Below are 26400 nucleotides of genomic sequence, written 5' to 3'. Positions count from 1 at the left end.
AAATTTGGTATGCATGCTCTAGGGGTGGCTATTAACCAATATCATGAGTGCCATGTTGACAGGTGCAAGTGGGCGTGGCCTATTCGTCATTAACCGTTCGGAAGGACCTACGGACATGAAACTTGGTACATGGACTTTAAATGACATCCAAATATTGCTCAAAAAAATTGGTCCCAATCGGCCTCATGGGGGCGCTATAACATAGAGTTTAAGTTTGAAAGGGTCTGCCCGCCGCACCGCAAGTGCTATTGACTTGAAATTTTACACACACGTCCTCCCGATAATCCTCTACAAAAAAGCCTCTTGCACCATGAATGCCGCCCTTACGGAATTTTTGCTAATTTTAATAATGTTAAAAACAGTAAAATGAATAAACTTTTACAGTTTTGACTCGATCAACACCAAATTTGGTACACGGCTTTGGGGGATGACGAGACACATTTCTATTACAAATGAGCCAGATTGGTCAAAAAACACGGCCGCCACAGACCGATTAATCTTCGCTGTGGGCGGAGCTTAGAATCGATTGGCCATAACTCCCACACCCTTTGACCTATCGTCACCAATATTGGTGGGTAGGTCCACAACGAGACTTGGAAGCACACCCTAAAAAAGATTTTCAGATTGGCACATAGGGGGCGCCGCCGCCATTCCCAGATACTCCCGTTTTTTCCCCAAACCGTTTTCCCATTGAAAATGAATGAGGGAATCTTCAAAGATCACAAAATTCACCTTTTTTCAAACGGTAACTACCGATTCATACTTTCAGCTAGAAACTCTATTCAAACTGGAAAATGTTCAGCAATTCCTTGACTTTTTACATATGATTCAACTTTTCAATACCATTCAAACTTTCCAAAATATTCAGTGTTTTCTGAAACTTGGTTATAATGGAAGTGGATGAGAAAATCCTTCAAACTCACTCATCTTCACCCACGCTTCACCAACTCATACATTCACGTAGAAACTCCATTCCAACTCTGAAACGTTGACATCGCCGTCGACTTTCAGTGACCGATTCGTATTTTCCATATCTCTTTTAGTTTTTCTACACCAGCTGTTTAAAAATCATGAAATTTTCAGCCCTTCTCAGAATTTATAATGGGTGTGTATTGCGTGGAATGTTGCAACTTAGAGTGGGTGATGTCATCGCTAGAGTGCACAGCACCTCTGAAATCATCAAGAAATTTTCTCTTAAACTCGCCATTGCGGCCACATCGTTCACTCTACATACACAAATTGTACACCAAATTGTAGGAAAAGCCGTTCCGGTCGCAGAGGTGCGACCGCTGAAGAAAACGGATTTAGGGTTTTGGCCGCAGGCGGTCTGAAACAACAACAAGTCTGACCGCCTGCCCCATTCGCTCCCATGTTAAGGGAGAGCCCAAATTTCTGGAAGAAAGCAGACCCTTCCAGTTATGTCCATCGTGGCTCTGGCCTCATTTTTCACACCACAGAAATGAAATTTACACCTTTGCAATCCGCATCCCGTCCTCTCGCCGACGGTGTGCTTTTTGTAGCTGTAGCACTTACGGTTTTTCATTAAACAGTTGGAGTTTGAGAGCAACTTTTGGCTCAGTTTCTGCCTTTTCTCGGTGTATTTAAATATGACTGTGCCATTGCCGACCGGCGATTGGCTGAATCGACTCCAGCCGTTCGGCCAATCGTCTGTGTGTCACAACACAGAGGAACTTTTGGCTCAGTTTCTGCCTTCTCTCTGTGTATTTAAAGTAGACTGTGCCCTTGCCAACCGGCGATTGGCTGAATCGACTCCAGCCGTTCGGCCAATCGTCTGTGTGTCACAGCACAGAGGTATACTTAACTAAAGACATGCTCTCCCTGTCTGAACTTTCACTTACCTTCATTTAGGTCAAATCATAATAGTACACTCACATCTGTGTCTTTAGCCTTACAGCCTCTCTCATACACAACCATTATTATCTCCACATTTCTCCCAAAATGATCATGATCGTGGAACTGTGATTGCTTAAACATTAAAATACCTATTGAAACTTTGAAATACACATCGATAGGTACAATTTCAATGTATGTTTTGATGTTCAAATGGAGTCTCTGTGTGAAAGTATGCCACAAATGTCATTAGCGTGTAGGCTGGCTGAAAAGCCGATTTCAAGAAATGTGTGACTTGGAAAGAGTATGTGTTGCTCGGAGCTTTCGGGGACAGGGTGGGGAACGTCTTGCGCTACGGCAGATGAGGGTCACGCTGGGTGGTGAGGGTCACGGTGGCTGGTTTGGGGCGGAACAGGTTAGAACCCGCAAATTGCCGCTTGCGGCTATATTTTAAATTTGGTTTTATGATATCTGTGGAGCTCCTAATATTAAAGTCTGAATTTTCCAAAGCAACAGGAATAAAAATGGATTTTTGCAGAAGCCTTTCGATTTATTTTTAGCAGCTTTCCTGAGAGAAATTAGTGAATCACAATGTTTGTAAAAAATGTGAGTCAAAGAGGTGATATTAAACACGTTCAAACGGTGAAAAAAACAGTGAAATGGTTCCTCAGTCATGACTCTGCATTACACACAGACATTAAACATTTTAAGCTATTTTTGTTAAGTATTTTTTTTTTGGTCAACGACAACTCTTCTTGTGGGTCAAATAAGTTAAATTACCATGAGGAATACTAGCCCCTGCTTTGTGAAATAAAGAGGTGATAATAGCAGCACTTTTATTCTTTTAAATGACCCGTGAATATTATTTTTTACCTGTGTTGAACTGGGAGGACGCAACCATTCACGCCGACACAATGGGAACAGCAGACCGTGCGTAAATTGCATCTTCATTTGCATTCCTCGTCCAAAAATCATGCAAATCTTAATGAGACAGTCTCCATTGTGGCTGTAATTGAAAACCCATTCTTTGTTAATTACTGTTTCTCAAAGGCCTTGTCCGCAGTCACTGAGCTGAGACAAAAAAAGTTATTGATTCTGGAGGTCGTGAGGTTTAAAATGGACATGTAAAAATAATGTTGTTTATTGTAGGTTTTAGATGCGCCTTTTGATGAATAAAAATGAGATCTGTCCTGTTTGGGACTTGTCAAAAATAACATATAAACAAAACAACGTGTAAACGATAAAAAGGGCCATAAAAAAGCAATAAATTACAAGCTATTATCAGTAGTTATGTGCAGCTGAATGGCAGACATGCAGCGCCTTGTCCTGTCTCGTATATTAAAGTTGAGCGTCGTGAATTGAAATTGTCTGTCCATAAAGCTTCATTGACAGCCGAGCAAAGGATGCCTAGACATGCAGAGAACTGAAAGGTGGGATTAATATCCTTTTGTGTCAATTAGTCCCCATGAATAGATTTTAATTCCCATAGATCTCTCTACAAATATAAGTAACATCTTTTGTTTGTTTCTGGGCCGCAAAGGCCACAATTAGATATTTTCTTCAACAAAAACCTTTATTTTCTTTTAGATTTTAATACTGTGGCAGCACAAATGTTAAATTTAAACTAAGTATTTACTTTAACACTCTTTATTGCAACGAAAAATCCTCAAATATGTAATACTCAATTGATTTCTCCTCCGGAATCGATGCTTTGAGAGGAAAATTGTGTTTTCACGCTACATGCACACGCACAATCCCCCCATTTTTTAAACATTAAATTATCTCCGATGTGAGCTGATTGCACGCAGGTTATATCCTCTCATCAGGACATCCACATATTTCCCAACATTCAACAGTGGGATCCTGCAGCCGTGCGCCCTGAGAGCCCCTCAGGGCTGTCAGACTCGTTGAGTCTGAATCAGAGCAGACTGTGCTGGTGGTCCTCTCCGTTCCTTAATTAGGAAATTAGCTGCACAGAGGCCCTCATTACCAAACTCCGGGTTATTCCTGGTGTGTTTTTTTCTCTCGCTCTGCTACCGGTCAATTTCCATAAGAAGATTACAAGCGGATCAGTATTGAGATGTGCCCAGATAAACAAATAACTGGTTCCCTGAGAATAGATGACTGCTAATTGGACGTTAGTTTTATTGCTCTTGCTCTGTTTGTAACGCCCCATTGAACGCGAAAATTAAATTCATGAAGTGATGTCTCTTTTCAGCTGATTTACTGCTAACTATATGGGCTTTCCCTCCTTTCAACATAACATTTTCCTTTACGGTTCCTGTACCTTTATGTGTCGTCTAATTTTAAAGGTCATAAATGCTATTAACACCTTTGTTTATATGTCTGTTTTTAAGTCCCTTTGTGTAACTTTTAAAAAATATATGTCCACAATACTTACAAAAGTCATGATTAAAACCTGTCTGTTTGGGGTCCCTAATAAATATATGTCTATAATAGCTGCAAAAGTCAGAAATATTATTCAAACCTCTGTATTTATGTCTGTTTTGAGTCCTTTAGTGTAATCTTTATAAATGTATATAATAGCTGAAAAACATCATAGTATTAAAACAGTTAACTTTTCTGTCTGTTTTTGAGCCCATGTTACTTTTAGAAATGTCTATAATAGCTGCAAAAGTCATAGATTTGTTTAAAACGTCTATATTTGTGTCTCTGTTTGAGACCCTTGGTGAAACCTTTCTAAATGTATGTCTATATATATACACCTGCAAAATATGTTCAGAAAAAGCAATATGCTTTTGTTAAAGGCGTTGAATTTTGACATTTTACTTTGAAAACGGAAACGTTCATTCATTTTGGGGGAATAAAGAAGAGACATTATCGCCTCATTGATATTTCAACAGAAGCAAATAATTATTAAACTCTTAAATGAGAGAGAACGCTGCTCTTGATTCAGTGTTTTCAGCTGAAATAACCGATTTAAGTGAGTCTGCCTGGTTTTCTCTCCACAACTGTATTTAAACGATGAATTACAAAATAAAAGTCTGCTGTGCCTCAGGTGGACGCACTGACCTGCATCTGTAATAAAAATGCAGGAGGCCCAGAAGCTGCATAAAGCTGCGGGAGGTGAAACGCTCTAAAATGCACATGGAGCACACCGATCCCTGCAGAGCTCATCTAAATACTGAGGTGTTAATAGTCGTTTTCGATGGGCGATTCGCTCGCGATCATTAGCAGGTGTGAGGTTTGCCCTGTTGAGCGATCGGTTTCAACGGCGCCACGTTTTCAGGTCGTTTGTAAGGAGACACATGCAAATGAAGGCCACTCCACGGTAATCATTTTAATAACCATTAACACCGCAGAGAGAAAACAAGTCGGCAAACAGCGGAGTTTTTAGGACGAGCGGTGACGCTCACATGACCGAGCGGAGCGCAGAGAGTCTCCAAACTCCAACTCTTCTCCTCTGGGAGTTAAGAGATAGCCCGTCCCCTCCACAAGAGGTCGTTGATGCATTAAAGTTTTACATTGTGGGTCCCTTCACACTGCAGACACAACCACATTAACGTGCCATTAATTTCAGAGGATCATTGTTTTAGGTAAAGCCATGTTTGGTAATTTTATGAGACAATGAGATCAGATCATTTTTGCTTATTAATTGCATTTTAAACAATTTGAATATTTAATTTTGTTAGTGGAGCTATCTGCCTTATTCTGCTTTATTTAAATACTTTTAAACTTACATTTAATATGTAAATGTTTAGAGTAAATTGATATTTTTCAACGGGAGTTAATAACATTTTAAGGAAATTAATTATTTCAGCTCCTCGGCAGGTTTTACTCTCTAGAGTTGTTTAAAAGAAATTCATACAGCGACGAAGAAACTGTAAAACCCCTGAGAAAAAAAAACCTCAGAGCAGGTGGTCCAAAAAAGTTCTCATGAAATTAAAAATAAATAGGAAAAAAAAAATCAAAATATCAGTGGTTTTGACAGCACCGAACAACAACAACAAAAGCAACAAAAGGCGTGTCTGACAGCATGTAAGGAGGAAAGGATTTTTTATTTCTGCCAAGGGCACGTTTTTATTCTCGTATTGTACTTTTTTTACTTGAGCAATTTGCTCTAATTTTAGATCGATTTCGGCCTGTTGGGATTCGCCTTAGTAATAAATTTATTGACAATGATCTCTTAAGACTTTGGTTTCCCTGCAGGCCTCCTGAGCTCACATAAACCTGTATTCTTTTCTCGTTTCATTTAAGATATAGCCTACGTGGTTCTACACAGTCTTAAAACTGTTTTGTGTGTTTGAATCTCTGTTTTATTTAAGTGATTCCCAGATGTAGAAAAATAACATCACATTTAGAAAACTAACTAAATTACTTATTTTTGGATGCAATTTCTTCCCAAAATGATTTTGATGCGATCAAGCAACACCTGTTCTACAACAAAAATAAATCGGCTGCATTTTCCGTTAACTCCTCATCTTCATTCTCAGATTATAAAGGTTGTAAATCTCTAACATTTAGCGCTCAGGTTGCTGTTTTAAAACTTTACCTCTCCCTCCTCCTCTAACCAAAACACAGCGCTGTGCGCTCCGGTTGGTTACACGGTGGATATGGGAGCTGTGCTCTGATTGGTCGCTCGCTCCTCATTGTCGTGCTGTCAATCCACATCACATGGTCCGGCCACTAGGCCTATTAACAGATGAGCTTGGCGAGCAAGTTTACAGACTTCTGTTTGAGAGCCGTGGGGGACAGACAGAGCAGCTCTGAGCGGAGAGAAATCAGAAGCACCTGCAGAGACATTTGCCTCTCTGGGCAGAACTTTTTTTCCATCTCCTCTTATGAGACTGGTCAGTATCTCTACCTCTTTGACTTCTGGCGCTGTTTTGTGAACTTTTTTTTTTTCATGTGCCTGTGAGTGACCACTAAAAGCCGCCTGAATGTATAACATGATGGAAACCGAGATCAAGACCCCGCTCCCGCAGTCCAACTCGGGCTCGGCGCCGGGCGCAAAGAACAACAGTGTCAGCGACCAGGAGCGGGTGAAGCGACCGATGAACGCCTTCATGGTGTGGTCCCGGGGGCAGCGGAGGAAGATGGCACAAGAAAACCCCAAAATGCACAACTCCGAGATCAGCAAGCGGCTTGGCGCTGACTGGAAACTTCTGACCGACGCTGAAAAGAGGCCATTCATCGACGAGGCCAAGCGTCTGCGCGCTATGCACATGAAGGAGCATCCGGATTATAAATACCGTCCCCGCAGGAAGACCAAGACCTTGCTCAAGAAAGACAAGTATTCTTTGCCCGGGGGACTGTTGGCGCCAGGAGCCAACGCCGTCAACAACTCTGTGTCGGTGGGGCAGCGCATGGACGGTTACGCGCACATGAACGGGTGGACAAACAGTGCGTACTCCCTCATGCAGGACCAGTTGGCCTACCCTCAGCATCACAGCATGAACAGCCCCCAGATCCAGCAGATGCACCGGTACGAGATGGCGGGGCTCCAGTACCCGATGATGTCCTCGGCGCAGACTTACATGAACGCGGCTTCCACGTACAGCATGTCCCCGGCGTACACGCAGCAGACCACCAGCGCCATGGGACTGAGCTCCATGGCGTCCGTGTGCAAGACCGAGCCGAGCTCACCGCCGCCGGCCATCACGTCCCACTCTCAGCGGGCGTGTTTGGGGGACCTGAGGGATATGATAAGCATGTACCTGCCTCCCGGCGGGGACAGCGCGGAGCATTCCTCCCTGCAGAGCAGCCGGTTACACAGCGTCCATCCGCACTATCAGACCGCAGGGACTGGCGTCAATGGGACGCTACCTCTCACCCACATCTGAGAGCAAAAGACTCCAAACTTTAAAAAAAAAAAAGTACTTCGGATACTTGAACTTTTTGGTTGCTAAAGAAACAGCGCTCTGCTCACAGTTTTATCTCAATATCTCTTGAGTTGAGTCCATTTTAAGTTTTAAAATGGACCGAAACTGAACGTTGAGCCCGTCAGAGTAAATTGCATTGCAAAGAGGCTTTTTATCACAAGTATAAGCAATCAACTTATGTAGAAGAATTGGACTTCTATATTTTAATTAATGCCATATTTTCTCTCTATGAAAAGGCATGTGGCCTCATTAAGAGAGGCTGGTGTATTTCAGAAAAGCTGGATGGAAAAGTTGGTTCATAAATGTTTACACTTAATTTGTAGAATGTCAGTTGTCTCGACTGTGTCCAAATTTTGTAGTCTTCTCTCTCCTCTTTTTATTTTTCTCCTCCTCCTCCCCCTCATGATGACCTAGGTTACAATGAAATGTTAAGACTGTGCGGGTCGCAAACGCAAGTTTTATTTATAGTAAGTTTTTTTTTCTTTTTAGCTTGTGAACCCGATGTTTTGTCACGTGAAAATGTTCCAATTTGTTTTTGTAAAAATGTTATTTTCTGTGATGGTTTTTTGACAGTGTCATGTTTACTCATTATCCTGAACGAAAAGGTTTATTTAAACTGACGTTTCTACATATTTTAAGACCATCCTCTATTCTTAAATGCTGAATAAATTTGTACGAAACATGATTTTGTGACTCTGTCTTTTGTGAATAATGTGAGGTTTGGAAATTTGAGTTTGATTTAAGAAAATCTCTGGAGTACAGGATGAATCCCAGGGGAGCATTAAACGAAAAGTTACTGTAAAGATCTTCAAACACATTGAATGACAATCTGTTATTTTTATGATTATAATCCTGGTGATATTTTCATTTTAGAAACATCTTCTTGGAGAAGCATAGAAATAATTTGGTCTTGCAACTACCTTTACAAACCTTAGATAAAAAATGAGATAATTATAATTTGTGTTTGGGGTTTTTAAAAATAAATCTTGGTATCATTTTAAACATCCACTTAAAATTAAAATTACGATTTTGCAAAATTCAGAGGTCAATTGCATCTGATGTCTCTGGTAAAAACAACTTGCAGGCTTCTTAGTGTTGGTACAAAATGAGGATATTTATCTTTTTTTGCCTTTGAATTAGTTTTTCAAATATTTGGGTGGGAAACTTTGTCTTTGCCTAATGAAGTTGTAATGCTTTTCCTTTAGTTTACACAGTTCACTCATTTATTTCAGTACCTACTTGGTGTATTCAGACTATTTAGTTCCACGGGTTGTCAACTTTGTTGCCTCAGTCAGGCTGAATGTGTTTTTCATGTTCAACTTTTAAATCATTCAAACCGTTAACTTGACATCCTTGTAAATGAGGATGAACCCTCGATGATTGTTCCCATTTAAAGGTTCTATATATTCTATATATGATATCCATGAATATATTCTTTAGAATTCAGTTACAATATTTCTACTAATTATTTAAGAATCTAAATAAATTTTATTAAGACCAAAAAAGCAATAGAAGGAGTGTCAGATCACATTTAAAAGTGGTTTAAGCTTGAAAAATATGCTGTACCCCATGAAACACAAGAGGTGCCACCTGAAACCTGTTTTGAAAAGTTCTGTAAATTTACTTTGCATGTCGGTGCTGATGTGCCCAGAGAAGATATTATTTGTGGCTTTCTGTTTGGAATAGAAAATCATGTAATAAATAACTTAAAAGGATCCAATTAAGTATTTTAATATTTAGTCATTTGCATATTGCAGTTGTTTTTTTTGTGTTGAGTCTTTCATACAGTTTCTGATGTGCAAAGAGAGACGTGTTGTGCTCCTTTACATCTGGGCTGTTTTGAACTCAGTCGACACTGTGGCAATCTGTTTACCTTTAATTTATATGATGGATTTTATTTTTCAACAAATTATACTGAAATCGCATCTCATTCAGAAAAACACTCCTTGTGGCTGACACACTCTAATAATGCAAAGGTGTGTGTGGAAGAATGGAGCGGCAGTGTACTTAAGGATAAATAAGCTCTGGCCACCAAGAGGGCCGAAGCAGTGGCGGTCCCGCTGGCCTTCCCACACTCCCTGTAGGACTTGATCCACAGCTCAGCACAGCGGCCTGGATTAGCCCCACGCACCTTTGTGGAGGGAAAGATTATCCAGACCTCCCTGCATTCACTGACAGGGTCTTAAGTCATTCTAGCGTGCCAGCAGCCACCCGTCACCTAATCACACTTTCCAACTCATTTTTTTGTAATTAAGCAGCTTTTCTCTTCCTGCTCCTCAGTGTCAGAGGTGTGTTTGCTGTGGGCCGGACAGAGTGATGGTGTTTAGCCGTTTATCAAACTCTGAAAATGGTGTAACCTCAGGACATGGACACGGGAAGTAGAGGTGCTATAAAAACCTTCAACTGATAAAAAAAAGGTTTACTTTATACAGGGTATGTTCCTCTTCCTTACTGGGGTAAATGTAAACGCTGTATGTGTAGTATACAAGCATTTGTGATGGGAAAGAGTTTTTACTTTTGTCAGCTTCCAGAGCTTTTCTATCACCTTAACAATTTGAGCAGTGGTGCTCAACTGAGGGGATTTTGGGGGGCGTCCCCTCGCCGAAAGGAGAGTAATTTATGGCCACTGTAATTCCATCTATAAGTAACACAGAATGTGTGACAGTTTGGTCATGTGTTTCATACGTCCGTGTTTCCTCTGCATTTGTTTAGTAGTGGTGCACCACCACCAACACTTAATGTTATATGTAACTTAACTAAGTGTCGTCCAGATGCTGTATAAGTGATGATAATAGAATAATTAAAATATTAGAATTACAATTTTTAAGCCTATTAAAGATCTAAAGAGCAACAGATGTGAGATAAAACTAGAATTGTTGTCCAAAGCACCACAGCTGTATTAAAATTATAGTGACACATTGCACGCTGTCCGCAATAAAACATCTAAAAGCAAAAAAATCTTATCAGATGGAGATCTGTGGTCTAATTTGTGTCAGTTAGTTCCTTGACTTAAAAAAGTTTGAGAACCATTGTTTTAGAGGATGTTTTTCACACGTCCCACTGAGCAAACTGAATAAACAGCAGTTTTCATGCATTAGTTCAGTGTTGTTGTCTGCGTAATTGCCGTGGCTGGTTTTAAACGTGTAATACACTGAGTGTTCAGGTTTGTTTTTGTAGTGAAAACTGTTGTTAATATCTATTATATATATATAAGTTATCCTGGACATTCAAATAACAACAAAAACTATGAATGTATCCCAATATTTATGTTATTATACTGTACAGACTGAGTTTCTCTCAGGATGACATTGACCTGCACAGCTCCTGTGCTGTGGGTCAAAGGTATAATGTGCAGCTATTTAAAAAAGAAAAATTTACTCATAAACATAATTCCTTCATCAGTCATCACTTATGACCCAGTAGTGTGTGGTGGTCGCTGCATCTGCAGAGACCCTGTCCTTTATAACTCAAAACATCCGTATTTTATGTTTATTTAAGTCACCCTGGCTTTTTATTTATGCCGTTTATAGCATAGTACTGTGTAGACCGAGCTTCTCTCAGCACTGGCTTCCAGTGTCCATACCTCAGGATGACTTTCACCTGCACAACTCCAAGTTCTGGGTTAATTTTCAGCCAAAATGTTGAGGATTCTGCTTTGCATCTGCCAGTATAGTGAAATATGTCTAATTTCTTTCTTTAGTTTTTTCTTTTTGTGATTCTTATTTTTGTGATTATACACAGATGAAAACATACTTATGAATGTTATATTCCATTTGTGCCATATTATGACAATAGATTCCTGTAAATCTTGCACACTGGACCTTTAAGTAAGAGTAAAATTACAGTCTTGAAAAAAAAACCTCATTAAAGTACATAATATCTTCTCAGTAAAGCTCAGTTCTCTCACATGAGATCACATGTAATGATGATTGAGGAGGGAAAATCGTTCGGGGAAAGGTGTGTGTGGCTGGACCGCGCGCAGCTATTGATTGAATGTTCTGGCAGTGAGGCCATCCGAGTTGGACTCCCCATCACCCCCGTCCCCCCTCACTCTCCCCCTGCTGAGCGCCCGGAGGGCCTCTCTCTCCTGTCATGTGGAGCTCTGTGCCCACTCAGCAAGTGCAGGCATATCCCACTTCCATCTGCCTATGACCTCACAGCCCCTGTTTGTTTAACCCCCTCTCCAAAAACTAACCTAATTATAGCCCTGTAGAACATGGATTCAGCGGATTCCCAGTGGATTCTGCCACTGTGTGTGTCTGTGCGTATCTATGTATGTGTGTGCAGCGCATGCAGGGCTCCTGCTCGACAGCGGCAGTGCTCTAGGCCGTGCTTCAGCCGATCCTGTTTTTTCACATGTGTTTCATCTCATATTATGTCAGAACATGCCCCGCCGCTTGCATGTCTTGTTGGGAGTATCTGTGAACAAGGTGGTAAAATGCAGTAGTGTCGTGTTTTGTCTCTTTTTACGTCAGCATGATGAGTGGAAAAAGTCATTACACAAATCTGACTGACAGACCTGTCGTTGGTGACATCACTAGCTCGCCTGTTTGACCTGCTTGGCGACTTCCAGCGGGAACACACCTTCTGAGCAAGTTCTCGACTTGACGTGCAATCTCACACTCAAATCTGGAACCTCCTCTGATGTACAGATCAGACATCACCAAACAGCATAGTTTGAGTGTAATGGATGAACGGATGTGTGCGCTTGGCAGAGGTGGCAAAAGTCCACTTTATGTACTTTACTGAGTACAGATGGAAGTAGCAGAACTGATTCAAGTTCTTAACTACAGTGGAAATGAAAAAGTACAGGCTCTGAAATGTACTCAAACTAAAAAAGTAAAAAGTAATCCTCTGAAGGATATTTCTACAAGCTGTTTCTGTGCAAAGCTAACTGAACCTCAGTTTTTCTCCACGCTTGACTCTCCGTATCTTTCTGTTTTGTCATGTTATGTCTTTCTCGTCCTTTTGCATCTTTTACTTCTTGCTAAGTCCTTTATGTCTTGTTACAGCCCTTTCATCTTTTATGCCTTTTACATCTTGGTACGTCATTTTTTTTGTCTTGTTGTCTCTTTTACAGAGTTTTCATCATGTTGTAAAGTTCTTTGGTCTTTTTTACACTTTTTGTCTTTTACATTGTTTTCTTTCTTGTTACCTTTGTTTGTTATTACATTTCCTTTGTCTTTTACATAATTTTTGTCATGCTGTTTTGTCTTTTTTGCACTTTTTGTCGTAACGTCTTTTACGTTGTTTTTTGTCTTGTTGCATTGTGTTTCATCTTGTTAAGTCTTTAGTGTTGTTTTTCATCCTGTAACATCTTTAACATCAGCTTAATCAGGTTCCATTTATTTTGCGTGGTATGAACTGATGGACGAACCCCAGTAGTCATCTTTTCTGTGTGTTATTGTTCCATTTCTTTAGGTTGAAATCAGTCTTGGAAGTCAGTGTGCAGTGACGCAAAATAAAAATATCAGTAATTCCCCTCAGTTACATTACAACTAAAGTAACAAGCCTGTTTTGAAAATGTAAGGAGCAGAAAGTACAGATATTTGTGTTAAAATGAGGGCAATAAATGTTAAAAGTTGTCAGCAAAATAAATACCCAAGTAAAGTACAGATACCTGAAAATTCTACTTATGTACAGTAATGAAGTATTTGTACTTTGTTACTTCACACCTCTGGCTGTTATGGACTGCACCTATGACACAGTCAGACTGTATTGATCTGCTGTGGCTGGGATCTCCAGGAGGCCCTCCGAGCAGAGCCTGGAGGGACCTTCAGAGTGGCCTGTCCAGCTCGGGCAGGCCTGTCCGTAGCGGTGGGACTCGTGTGAGGTAGTGAGATTGACAGCTGAGCGGTGTGTGTGTGTGTGTGTGTATGTGTGTAGAGGTGCGGGGGTTGGGGGGGTGGGGTTAATCTCCCTGAACTGGGGCAGATGTTGTTAACGAGCTCCTCTCAGGTCGACTCCCTGCGTGGGAAAATGGCATCAAATCCTCCGGGGGTCAGGGCTTTTGGGCTGACCCACTGAGAGCCATCCCTCTCCACTGCACCGTCCTCTCAATCCTCTCTCCATTCACTCACCCACTCACTCACTCATTCACTGACAGCACTCACCGCGCACACTACAAAATCACATTTGACCATTTTTATACCTCTCCTCTCTTTTTAAGTGCATCCCTCAATTTTCAACTCCCTGCCTGAACGTATGTGAGCACCGACGGACTTGTTCCGTGATGCAAATGTCTCATTAATGATAGCTGTGGTTGGATCGCCATGCCTTACACAACCACAAGGAATGCTGAGTGGGAAATGCTTCAAAGGCAAGCATGCCGCCACTCAAGAAACTGCATCCGCCCAGCAGCCAGTTACTCGTGTTTATGTCAGTGGAAAGTAAATTAGATGAATCAAGGCCTGAGAGACTTTCCGGCGCCCAGGCTGCTATAGGTTCAGATAGGTAAAGAAGCGAACTGAAGTTACAAAATTACATTTGAAGTACCAAAAAAAGGGATCAGTTTGATTTTTTTTTTTTCCTGTATTAGCCAAACCTTTGATTTTGATTTGATGCGGGAGATCTCTGTTGAAGGATTTGTTAGAAACACCTGACACCTCAGCAGTATTTAAGTAAAAGTCCAAAGATTTCTTCTCAAAAACTTTCTTTTTAGCCATTGATGTTTAACATTTGGTTCTGTTGATTGTTTCTATTTATCCTCTGGTTTCTGTTTATTATTCCCAACTTAGATTGTCAAAAGTATCTATACTTCAATATTTTTTCTATGCCACGTGTCCCCTGGAAAATACATCTTTGGGTACATGTGACAATAAATCTTTTTCCAGCATGTGCAACTGTTTGTGTTTTTTTGTGTGTGGAATTATAGTATAGTGGTTTTTTTTTTTTTTTCAAATATTAGTTTTGCATCAAATTTTAAAATTCTGTTATCGTGACAGTTCTACTCCTAAATCCTGTGTTGTTTTGTTCTGCAAGTGTTCTTCGTGTTTATTTTTATTTTTAATTTATTGGCTGAAAAACTCCTCATGAAAGGGTTGGAGATTAAATCAAATTGTAGGACTGCGCAGTAACTAATTATGATTTTAAAAGTAACTGTGCAAATTACATAGTGTAGTCAATACTTAAGTAATACTAAAATCACAGTCTTGGAAAAAAAATACTCATTAAAGTACAAGTACCCCCTAAATGACTTGATTACAGTAATTTGAGTAGTTGTAATTTGTTACTTCCATTCCTGGAAATTAGTCCAAGTCAAACTTTTAATGTGGAAGATTTTTTAAGTAGGGTTGAATGACGTACTTATCCATAGTCAGTGTGTTGCCTACAGTAGATGCTGGTTGGTACCAGCATGGAAACTAAGCAGCATTTTCAGACGGGAAATCACAGTTACAGAAGCCAAATATCACTTCCTCCAAACCAATCAAACTCCATGGGCAAATTCAGTCATTTTACCTTGCAGAACACAGGAGTTGCTGGTCTACCGCTGCTTCACTCATCATTCACTCTGGTGAATACGAACAACCCTTTTAACTAATTGGTTGTGACTGAAGTAGAAAAGCAACTCCTGTGTTCTGTGAGGTAAAATTACTATTTTTGCCATGGAGTTTGGTTGGGTTGGAGAGAATGATATTTGACTTGTGTAACGGTGGTTTCATGTCAGAAAAGGCTTTCTGACAGCAAAGTGAAGTGGTACACCTAAGCTGACGTAGATTTTTTTAAGGTGGACCTTTTTTAAGCGGCTAAAATAAATTTTGCTGCTGACTGTCCACAGCCGTTCATTGCTTAGTTTACGTGCTGATACTCCTCTCTGCTGTCTGCAGGTAACACATGAAGAACCTCAAACAACCCCACATCAAATGAACCAAACTATCCCTTTAAATAATTAAATTGTGGTATTGTTCAAGCTGGGGAGAAGATTAACTGCCAGGCACTGTGGCCATGCTGTTGTTCGACCTATGTACAGACTGAACACACACTGTATACAGGAGTCAGCTGTGAAGTGGCCACTTCTCATCAATCATATCTGGAATCGACATGTCCCTTTATACCATATCATGTCAACATGCCTGCTTCAGGGTTTATCCTGACTTAAGTTTTTAATGCGAGGGTCATCCATTAAGGTGTCTGACTCTGAAGGTGTGTTTACTTTGTCCCAGCAGGTGTGTGTGAATATGAGACGTGTCAAATATGAGACGGGATTACCGCCTCTTTTGTCCCAAACAAAACAAACACAAATCACACGAACAGCTGAAAAAGGGAGGATTCTGTTTTCTTGCCGCCCTGGTTGGTTGTATGTTTAGAGAGTTTTCCTGTCGGGGATCCTTTTGACGTTTTTGTTCAGTTTCACGAGGGTTTACTTGAACTTGTTTTTGCTTGTAATTGTGGTTGCAGGGAGATGAGTAAAACCACACACACACACACACACACACACACACACACACACACACACACACACACAACTAATGAAACTGGATTAAGAGGCCTCTTCCTGAATAACCTGTAAGGGCAATTACATACAAATGGTTGCCTCTAATGTGCTTTAAGGAAAGCTCAGGCACCAGGCTAGACACTCGAGTGTGTAAAAGTGTGTCTGCTGCAGATGGTCCCTTTCTGTAGCACATATCACTTTGTCTATGAACACTGGAGCATGTAGCATTGCTTTTAATTTGCCAAACTCGAGTTCTGACCTCACTTCTGACCTGTCTTGGAAGCCTAAAAAAAAAAAAATGGGGCCAAGTGTATGTGTGCCAATGTATATACTACGCCTAGGGACAGTGAGGAGAGTATGGGACTGCTGCAAGACAATGCAGAGTCAGATTTGGAGGAGGGGTAAAGACTTAAGGGGGTGACAAGGGGGAAGATTAGGCCTCTCATCTAGGCCACAGATATTGATTAGTGTTTGTCGAGGACAGTGAGAAGGAACACAGATTGACAGACGCACAATGGTTCCATCAGAAGCCCTCTGATCATATCGCTATTGTCAGGAGCTGTGTTAAGTCAGTAACCTGTGCCTGTGTGTGACCCCACCCACCCCCACCCCCCAAGACGCATACACAAAACAAAAACACTCACATATGTTGAAAAAAGGTATAGTGTCAAATGCACTTAAAGTACGAGTACAGTTGAAACAGTATGAAAAGTTCATATCATGATTATAGTGACCAAAATAATCACCATTATAAGCACAGTGTTTTCAAAATGTGCTGAAACTTTACAAAAAGTTCTGATACACACACTGAAATAATTCCACCCACCCAAAGATTAATCGATTAATTGATTAGTTGTCAACTATTAAATTAATTGCAGACTATTTTGATAATTGATTAATAATTTTGAGTTGTTTTATAGAAAAAATGTCCAAATTCTTTAATTTCAGATTGTCATATGTGAATAGTTTCTGGTTTCTTTACTCCTATGCACTGGTAAACTGACTTTCTTTGGGCTGTGGACAAAACAAGACATTTTAGCACGTCACCTTGGGCTTTTCACCATTTTCCGACTGAAACAACTAATTGATTAATCAAGAAACCAATAAAGATGAATAATAATCATCATCATTAGTTGCAGACCTGTTTCTCATACTGCCACATAGTTATCTCCAATATTACAGCTGCAAGGATTAATTGATTATTGGTTAGTTGCTGTCGACTATTAAATGGATAGCCAATTATTTATTTTGATAATTAATTAGTTGGTTTTAGTAATTTCTTAAGAAAAAGTTCAAATTGTATGATCCCAGGTTCTTAAATGTGAATAAATTCTGGTTTCTTTAGTCCTCTGTGACAAATAATTGGCAAAACAAACACATTTTATTGACCAAACAGCTAATCAGTTTATTGAGAAAGTAACTGACAGATTAATTAACTATGAAAATAATCATTAATTGCAGCCCCATCGAAAATCTCTCAACAATTTGAAATGGCATCCTAACCAGAGCCTGCGCGATACTGAGTATTTGGGGTTGATGCTGATACTGATATTATGGAGTAAAAAGATTGGATATTCACATATTGACTGATACTCTTACATATATATCTAATATCTATAATGACAACAGGGCAATGAAATTATTGACTTTCACTGGCATTTTTAGAAAAATATAAATAACTATGAATTAAAAAAACACAAATAGAGCAACTTAAATTAAGAAAAATGATCAAATACACTAAAAGTGCTGCCTAAAATCTAAAAACATTTAAGTAAAAGCAATCTGCATCATATTCTGTTAAAAAATATCAGAGAACATATACGCTGATATCCATGGTATGAAATACAGAGGATCTTGGGGGGTCTGAGATCCCTTGATTGACACTTGGGACCCCCTGAAAGGCTCGCCAATAATATTTTAGAGGGTCTGCAAAAATCTTTGAAAACCTTGTTTGTCACCAAAAATGTCTTTTAAACACCCACTATATCCAGTATTTGTCATTCTGATTGTAAGACGTTATAAAAACAAATATGAATACAGAAAAAATGTGTCGTTTTCTCTTGTATTGCCATCGGATGCTTGTTTTTTCTTTTCTGGTAAAGTCTGCTGCTTCCATTGATGTTGCTGTTACACACAGTCCACAATCCAAATGTACAACCTGAAAAAGCAGTTTAATTTTTTCTACTTGGACATCATAAATATATTAGCCTTGGTTAAAACTACGGACACAGCATGCATCCCGTTCAGACCAAATATAATAGGTGCGGAGGACCACCCGATTACCACCAGGTGTTTTGCACCGTGAGTTCTTCGAAGTGCGGTAATCAAACATGTTATATATAATCATGATAATTGAAGGTTGAAAGTAATACTGATCGTGAAATCGGTAATTGTTTCATCCCTGAGTACAAGTAAAGATGTATCTTCCTTGGGGCACTGGTCAGGTTGGGAGCACTTTGTCTTTTAGTGTAGTCCGGTTTGTGTGTGTGTGTGTGGTTTATGGGAGTGTAAACCCTGGGAACATGGGGGGAGGTTGCACACACTCGGCTACGGGTCAGTCCTGACTGACTCTGTCACTTATTGATTAGTTGCCATGGAGAGTTAGTCAGGCCATCTCTCTTGGAGGTGTGTCCCTGAGGGCCAGCAGCACTGCCCAGATGAGCCTGTGGAGGCTTTCTCTGCAGGGGGTCAGAGTGTGTGTGTGTCTTCCGTCCACTGTGTGTGTGTGTATGAGCGTGTGACCTCGCTAACTCTCACTCGCGCTTCCTCCATCCTCATCTCTCCTCTCTGGGACCCCCTGTGGTACTTTTTCTTGCACTTTAGGAGTTTTTTTTTTTGCATCATTCTCCTCCTGAGTGCACCCTCTCCCAGCTAATCTGCAATATCTAAAATGAATCAATGTTTATGCATACACCTACTCCCAAAGGGGGCTGTAATAATGGGGATTGTAAACAAATTGTCCAAACTTATTGAGCTGTGAAATCCCCTTCATAGTGCCCGGATTTGCCTGCTCATATGATCCTCTCTCATCTCTGTTCTTGTATTGTCATTGTTCCTGTTAAGGAGAAGGAGGGGTGGTGGCAGCATGAGTGGGTGCAGGAGGGAGATGGATGGTCAGGAGGACTCGCTGGTGCCAGAGGTCCACCTGCAGTAGCTGATGACTCCACTGACAGCCCAGCAGGGGGACAGTAAGGGTGGTGGTTTTCACACCTCTCCGGAATGATTACGAGGCTTGTTAGGAGTTCAGGTGGGGAACAGGGCAGCAAACCAGAGAGATGGACACTTAGACATAGTTGTAAAGTATAATGCTGTTGTTTTGCAACTTATTTTCACAGCTTTTGTCAGCTTTTTTCTATTAGTGATAATAAAATTGTATTCACCAAGTTAACTGTTGGGATCAGGGAACATGGAGACTTTGAGAAAAATAGTCAAATGAGGCAAAAAAAAAAAAAAGTCAGACAGTAATAAAAGTTTCAAACAAACTCCCAGGTTACTCAAAGTTACTTGGAAAGAATCGATGAATAGCAAATGAATAACACAACACCCACACACAGCTGACTTATTATTCTTTATTTGTACTTTACTTTATTTTTTGCACCTTATTGTGGTTAAATTCTATGGTAGTGGGGCAGAAGCCAATATTAAGGAGTGAAAAACTTCTGATATTGATATATTGGTCAATATTCCTTCGTCCAAAATGATGTCAGTTCCCTGAAACAGTAAACTTTCACTTGTGTTTTTAATAATTATAAATAACTGTAAATTTAAAACAAAGAAACAAATATAACAACTTGAATTTTGAAGAAAAATCATGAAATATAAGTAAAATACTGTTTGAAAAAAAATAAAAACAACCTGCATTATGTGTGTAAAAAAATATCAGACAACATATCCATCGATACCAATATAGATTGATAAAGCTGTATTAGACCAATATTGGGCTGATGATATCAGCTCAGTGTGGCTCCATTGTATAGTATTTATAACTTGTATATAATTGTTGTGTATGTTTTTTTAACGTAACCTTTTGACTTTTAATTTTATTTGTTTCACTTTGCTGTATCACCAAGTCAAGTTCCCGTGTATCTGCAGGCCTAAATTTGGTGAATGAAGTGGTTCTGATTCTGACCAAAGTTTATAAAATGAACTCCTGCTTCAACGTGTTGTACTGTTTCTATGTTATGGCAGTGTATTACCATCACTTTTGGTTTTCCCTCCAAATATTAAGTGATTTAGATAATCCGGCTAAACTGTTGGCTGCTTTACAGCCCACCTGAGCGCCTGAATGCTCGTGTTTCTTACCCAGTTGGACTTTGTTGTAACTTCCAAATCACCAAAGTTACTTTGGTGAGTACAATATTATCATAAATGATAGAGAGGAATGCATAAAATGGTGGTGTAAGACAGTTAAGTACATTTGTTTATGTCCTGTACTTCAGTACAATTTTGGGGTACTTGAACTTTACTTTAAGTATTTCAACTTTCTTCCACTTTATCCTTTTGCTCCACGACATCTCAGAGGAAAATATTAGAATTTTTGCTCCACATTTCTTGATAAGTTAAGTCTTTTTGCTTTTGATTCAGATGATCAATACAAAATATAGTCAAAAATAAAATGTTATAGATAAAGTTAAGGCTATTAATAATTAGGGTGAAATTCACAAACTACCCATCAGTATACAAATGATCACCTTTATCAGCTGCAACATTAAAGTGATGAATGCATTAATGTATCAATAATTACAATCATAATATATATTATTATGAAATACAATGATTTCTTTTACTTTTGGCACTTAAAGTATGTTTTCATGTTTGTACTTTTGTAATTTTGCTTGCAGAACTTTAATTTGTCAATCGAGCCTGATAATCAGCCTGATATCGGCCTATCACAGCTATATTGGTATCAGCACATATTTTGTCTGATATGTAAACTTTTTTTAATGAAACATTTAATAGATTGTTTTGTTTATTAGAACCTTATTCTTAATTCAAGTTTAATATATACATATATATTTTTCTTTTGGTGTTTTTTTTTATTCAAAGTTATTCATAAGTACTAAAAATACTGTTGAAAGTTTACTGTGTCAGTGCCTTTATTATTTTGGACAATAAAGTTTATTGTTAAGATGTTAAACATCCTGCCTCCGTTACATATCTTTGACACAGGTGTTAACCACTTTTGAGGGACCGCTGTAAAAAGTGTGTCTATATTCTGTGTAAAGAATATCAGCTGATATATTGATGTCAGAGTTGTTTTTAATTTCTTAATATCACTATTGGCATCAGCCCCAGAAACTCAGTAGCGGGCAGAACCTACTTGTTACAGAATATTTGTACTTTCTCTTCAGTAAAGGATCTGAATACTCCTGCCCAAAGTGTGAAAATAAGACCTAAATATTAAATGGTCTGTTAATGCATCTTGCAGTGAAGCCTCTACAGTTGTCTGTACATGTTCTTAAAGTTTCAAGCCTTTAAAGAGAAAAACAAACATTTTGGACTTGATTTTCACTTAAAATTGTAAATTTATCGTCAGAATAATGCAAACTTATTCTCCTTTCAAGAATATGCGCACAAACTTCTTACCCTGAAACTTGACGACGGGCCCCCTCTATCCCTCCCTAATATCACACCTTGGATGCATAAACATGCCTGTGCTCCACACATCACCCCACCCCGGGGGGGCTGCATGGCTTTAGTGCCGCACTGTGACACCAATCAGGGGAGATGGCGGGCTCCTTTGTCATGCAAACACCAATCGCTTCTTGTCTTATTCAAATGTCTGCCCTCTCTCTTTCTCCTCTCCCTCACTCTCACTGAATCCCTACCCCGCTTCACCCCTCCACCCCCGACTTCAGCCCTCTCTCTGCCTCTCCCTCCTCCTCAAGTCCAAGTAAATCCTCGCTGAGAGAAGAGGGGAGCCTCCGGGGCCCGGGGCTGCTGAGGCAGGCCTCTCTCCTGGGGGTCAGCCTGTGTCTCAGCGCATGGGGCTGTTTCCAGGCCCAACCAAGTCCATTTCATATTCAAATGTTACAATCAGGCCTCTGACCCACAGGGGGCTCTTTATGGCTGCGGCCCCAGGTCGCAGGGTCAAGATGGTGATTTAATAGCTCAGGCAGAGGAAAGGAGCGGGGGAGCCAAGTGATTTAGAGGATGAATGAGTAATAAAAAAGCATTTTTCCTAAGTTGTCATGTAAATTTCAATCCGTATTCAATATGAGGCTCCCTCCACACTAGAGGCCGTCCTCAATGGCTTTCTAGTGGACTTCAGTCATTCAAAATTAAGAAAGTCCATTTTCTGCCTTTACTCTTGACTTGTGGTTGGTGTAAACAGTAGCTGACGGTGAAGCGGCCGAGGATTAGGGATGGAGATAAGGAGACGTTAAAGAGTCATCGTGCTTTTATGGTGCCACTGTGTCTCCGATGTCCTCATGCTCTGGAGTGGCCTGTTATTCCTGTCCCGGAGGGTGTGTTCCCAGTACAGCAGCTCCAGTAACATAGGCAGGCTGCTGTGTTTATAAATGTATGCGTGACAGGGAGCGAGCTACGGTAGCACATCAGGTGTCTATAGAAGGTAACTCTTGTGACCTTTTTGTCTGCAGGTGGAAGCCTGGACACGCAGACAGAACCTGGAGCCAACACGTCAAGTTGTTAAATGATTTCAGTTGGTTACAGTTAGGTGTTTCTTCACTGGCATCACACCATAATCTGCGCCACCTGTGACTCACGTGGCGTGTCCCGTTCAGACCGCCCTTTTACCTGACTCATTTTAACCATAAACAAACCCTTCACTCTCACAGCCTCTTTATTGATCAGACAGCTTTTATTTCTCTTTTCTTCCACATTATCATGATTACTGGTTTGAGCCTGTTGAGTCCTACATGTTTTCTGTCCAAGAAATGCAAGTTATTGAATGATTTATCCAGAAATGGACACAAAATAAAAAGTATGCCATGCAGAATCAGACATAACTTTAATAAAAGGTGATAAAAACAGTGTGACACCTGAGTGACAGAAGTTATTAGTGAAGTAAACAAATGGTGAATGAATGCATGAATGAATGACAACTATTTTTATGTCTTGTCAAATAGATGACACACCCTGTCAGCTCATGAAACACCATTGTCATCTGTGTCAATTACAAGAATTAATCTGCTATTTAATCTAAAATATGTAGATTAGAACCAGATATATTAGTTAGCTCATATAATCAGATGATATTAGCCTATTACATTTCCATTAATTTTTTTCCTATTTATAGTTTGGTCCTTAAAGGAGCAGTACGCCATTTTGGAGAAAGATGGTTGATTGTTTAGTCACATTCTACTAAAAATAAACTTTAAAATTCTTACTACCAATTCAATTTTTTTTTGGTAAATGTATTGTTTACGAAGTTATATGTACATGAAATATATGTAATTTTGAAATGAAATGTTTTTGTCTTCCTTAAATTCTTTTAATGTCTAAACTTGCTCTGTGCCTTTGGGGAAATTACCCTTGTCAGAGACAAGAATTCAGTTCAAACAATTTAAAATGTGTTAAAAGCCTTCAAAAGCTAAAACTATTAACACCTACTGATAACATAGGTATAAAATGTGCTATTATAATCATCTTTGCTTTTAAAATTGATTTGTTTATGAAAATGTTACCTTTGACATTGTGTCCCATGTTTCCTTTTACTCTCTCAGACTTGTACAAAAATATAATTTAATCAGGCATAAGTGGGTTAGCTGTACCCGAAGCCCCTCTGTCTCACTTTCTGGTTTAAAAAAGGCCTCACCTATAACATGTCAACTCTGTAACCCTTCTAAATCAAAGCTAAATAACATTCATGGCTGTAAACTATCCTGCCTCCATCATATATCTTTGCTGCAAGTGTACAAAGAGCACATTTGAAGGATCATCTGTCGATTTATTGATTGTTACCTGCAGCGGCCCCATAAATCCAGTTCTGGTTGGGCTTTGATATGGATGTAAAATCTTACATACAACAACCAATAAATATACAACATGTTGTTCTGATGGCATTTTCAAAATTCTGCATTACTCATAAAACAAACTAAAAGGATCAACAATCTTAAATATTCAGCCTTTACTATGAGCAGTGACTCTATGTTTCTCCTTGAAATAAGAACAGTGAATGTAAAACCTTCACTTTCATACTTCACTTTGCTTTCTTTAAACTTAATTTTTCAAGTAACCTTTTGTCTAATTCCTATCACTGGCCCAAATCATTCTCTTCGATCATCATTTGTTCAATTTCTCATACTAGTTGTGGTGAATGTCAGGGATTTCCAAACTTTTTTATGTCTTAGAGAATCACCTGTGACTATTTTTTATGTTTAGGTAAGCCAGTCACTTATCAAACTAGGATCGCTGAATTGCAACCAAACAAAGCAGCAACTCTATTTCTTTACTTTTTAGTCCAACTTAAAAAAAAATGTGATAAAAGTCAAAATACTCAATTTCTTCTTTTGCTGTGGACCCCCATAGAATCCACTCAAGGATCCCAGTTTGAAAACCGCTAATGAAATAAACATGACAATGACAATAAACCAGTAAAACAAAATCAAAATCACCTTTTGTTTTCATTCGGATCACACCTTCAACAACTGACAGAAAATTAAATGGCAACAATTTAGATAATACATAATATTTAAGATAAAAATGGCTGGTGGCATCTAATGTCAGTATTTGCAGTTTTTCTTTCTTTTATGTAATTGTACACTTGGAAACTGTGATGGGCATTGGGGTTGGGGTAGACAGTTTATTTTGGATGACACTGGGCAAAAGTACCATAAAAACCTTTAAGAATAATGTGAATAATAATGTGTCTCGTTATCAAAGCGTCACCTTTGAGAACTGCACCTTTAATGACCAAACAATCAATCAAGAGAGTAATATATGATCAATCAATAATGATACCAATAATCAGTTTCAGCCCCAATTTCAGTACATAAAAGTAACCAGTCTGATTTCAACTGTACACACAATTATTTGTGTGTGTGTTTTTTTTTTAAAGAAAATATATATATTTTTTCACATTAGTGATTCTGTGTCAGAGGGTGAATTGTTGGGTAGACTCGGGATGGTTGCAACATGCATGTTTCTCCACTCAGCAACTTCCTGAGTTTGAATTATTGTCTGGTTGTTCTACGTGACATGTTTGGCCTGTTAGTGTGTCTAGCGAGCACATCATGTTCTGTGATGCCTGATAGGGTGGGGACCATTGCAACACGTCGTCCCCAAGCTAAGCAGCCATATCAAAACAAACCACGCAACAGTATTCTTCAGCATAAGCGAGTCATTGTACTTCTGTACAATTAAAAGATGTTTAATCAGAGTTTGTTGCATAAAAATATATGTGCAACTCTACCTGTCTCACACTGAAATATAGAGAAATTGAATAGCATCTGTAACATCTGCACCTTGACTCAAGGTAGGCCTATATTCTACACATAAACAAACAAAACTCAGTAACTGTTATTTAGCAATAAACAAATAAAAACAATATTATTGTATAATTACTATATATTATTGTAAATCAGTGCACATGTTCTAACTACCAGCTTACTGAGACAAAAATAAGAGTTAATTAGTGACAATTGATGTATTTTTAGTATGTTGTGACCTCCCCTGATCAATTTGCAACTGTCCCCTAGTTGGGGTCAGTTGCGATTCCTCCATTCAAATAAATATCGGGGGTTTGAGGGATTACCTGCTTCCCTGGGGTAAGTAAAATGCCATGTCAGGCTCGTGAATATAGCAGCTCACTTGCTTGACCAGGAAGAACTATTTTGATTTATGATTAGCTGTTAAAGCAAATTTTCATGCTAAAATGGCAGAATATGCTATTTTACATCGCAGCCCTAAATTAAAAAACTACTAAATAGGCGGGTTTTTACAGGGGCAAGTAAAAATTGACATTGAACCTTGATATTGTAAACAATATCATGTGCAATCATTTTTAAATGGTATGGATAATTAGGAGACAGATGCAAGTTTAATGTAAAAAGTTTTGGGAGGTCTAGGTCAAATAGACTACGAGAAACTGAGAGAAATACAAAGGGGGTTGCAACTGTCCCCAGTCTCCCCTACAAAGCTTTGTCTCATAAATATTCTGATAGATATTCTATTTTCTTTGATATTCAATAAATATTTGATTATTAACATCATCTCTGCTCTGGTTTTGAAGCAGATAGTTCACACCATACTGTTGAGGTCGTCAATATTACAAAGTTTAAGCGGAGAGAAAAACTGTTGCTTCCTCTG

At 39.2% G+C, this 26400-nt stretch overlaps 1 protein-coding gene and 1 long non-coding RNA gene across 2 annotated transcripts in view; both read left to right on the top strand.

The window, feature by feature from the left end:
* LOC146326617 (uncharacterized) overlaps positions 1–23175 on the top strand; it is a 42684-nt gene extending 19509 nt beyond the window's left edge. The window contains exon 3 of the long non-coding RNA XR_014770574.1: positions 22731–23175. This is a non-coding gene — a long non-coding RNA (uncharacterized LOC146326617). The remainder of the gene's footprint in view (positions 1–22730) is intronic.
* Positions 6525–8379, top strand: sox3 (SRY-box transcription factor 3). Its single transcript, XM_084718913.1, has one exon. The coding sequence runs from the start codon at positions 6753–6755 to the stop codon at positions 7653–7655; it is 903 nt and encodes a 300-aa protein (XP_084575039.1). The 5' UTR covers positions 6525–6752; the 3' UTR covers positions 7656–8379.
* Positions 23176–26400: the final 3225 nt, after the last annotated feature.

Source organism: Lutjanus erythropterus, chromosome 5, assembly GCF_056507025.1.
Source record: "Lutjanus erythropterus isolate fLutEry1 chromosome 5, fLutEry1.hap2, whole genome shotgun sequence".
Classification (NCBI taxonomy): Eukaryota; Metazoa; Chordata; class Actinopteri; order Lutjaniformes; family Lutjanidae; genus Lutjanus; species Lutjanus erythropterus.
The sequence above is the reverse complement of the archived record's forward strand: the minus strand, read 5'-3'. Positions and strand labels throughout refer to the sequence as shown.

Coding starts and splice junctions, on each gene's coding strand:
- sox3 (XM_084718913.1), top strand. CDS start 6,753: ATGTATAACATGATGGAAACCGAGATCAAGACCCCGCTCCCGCAGTCC.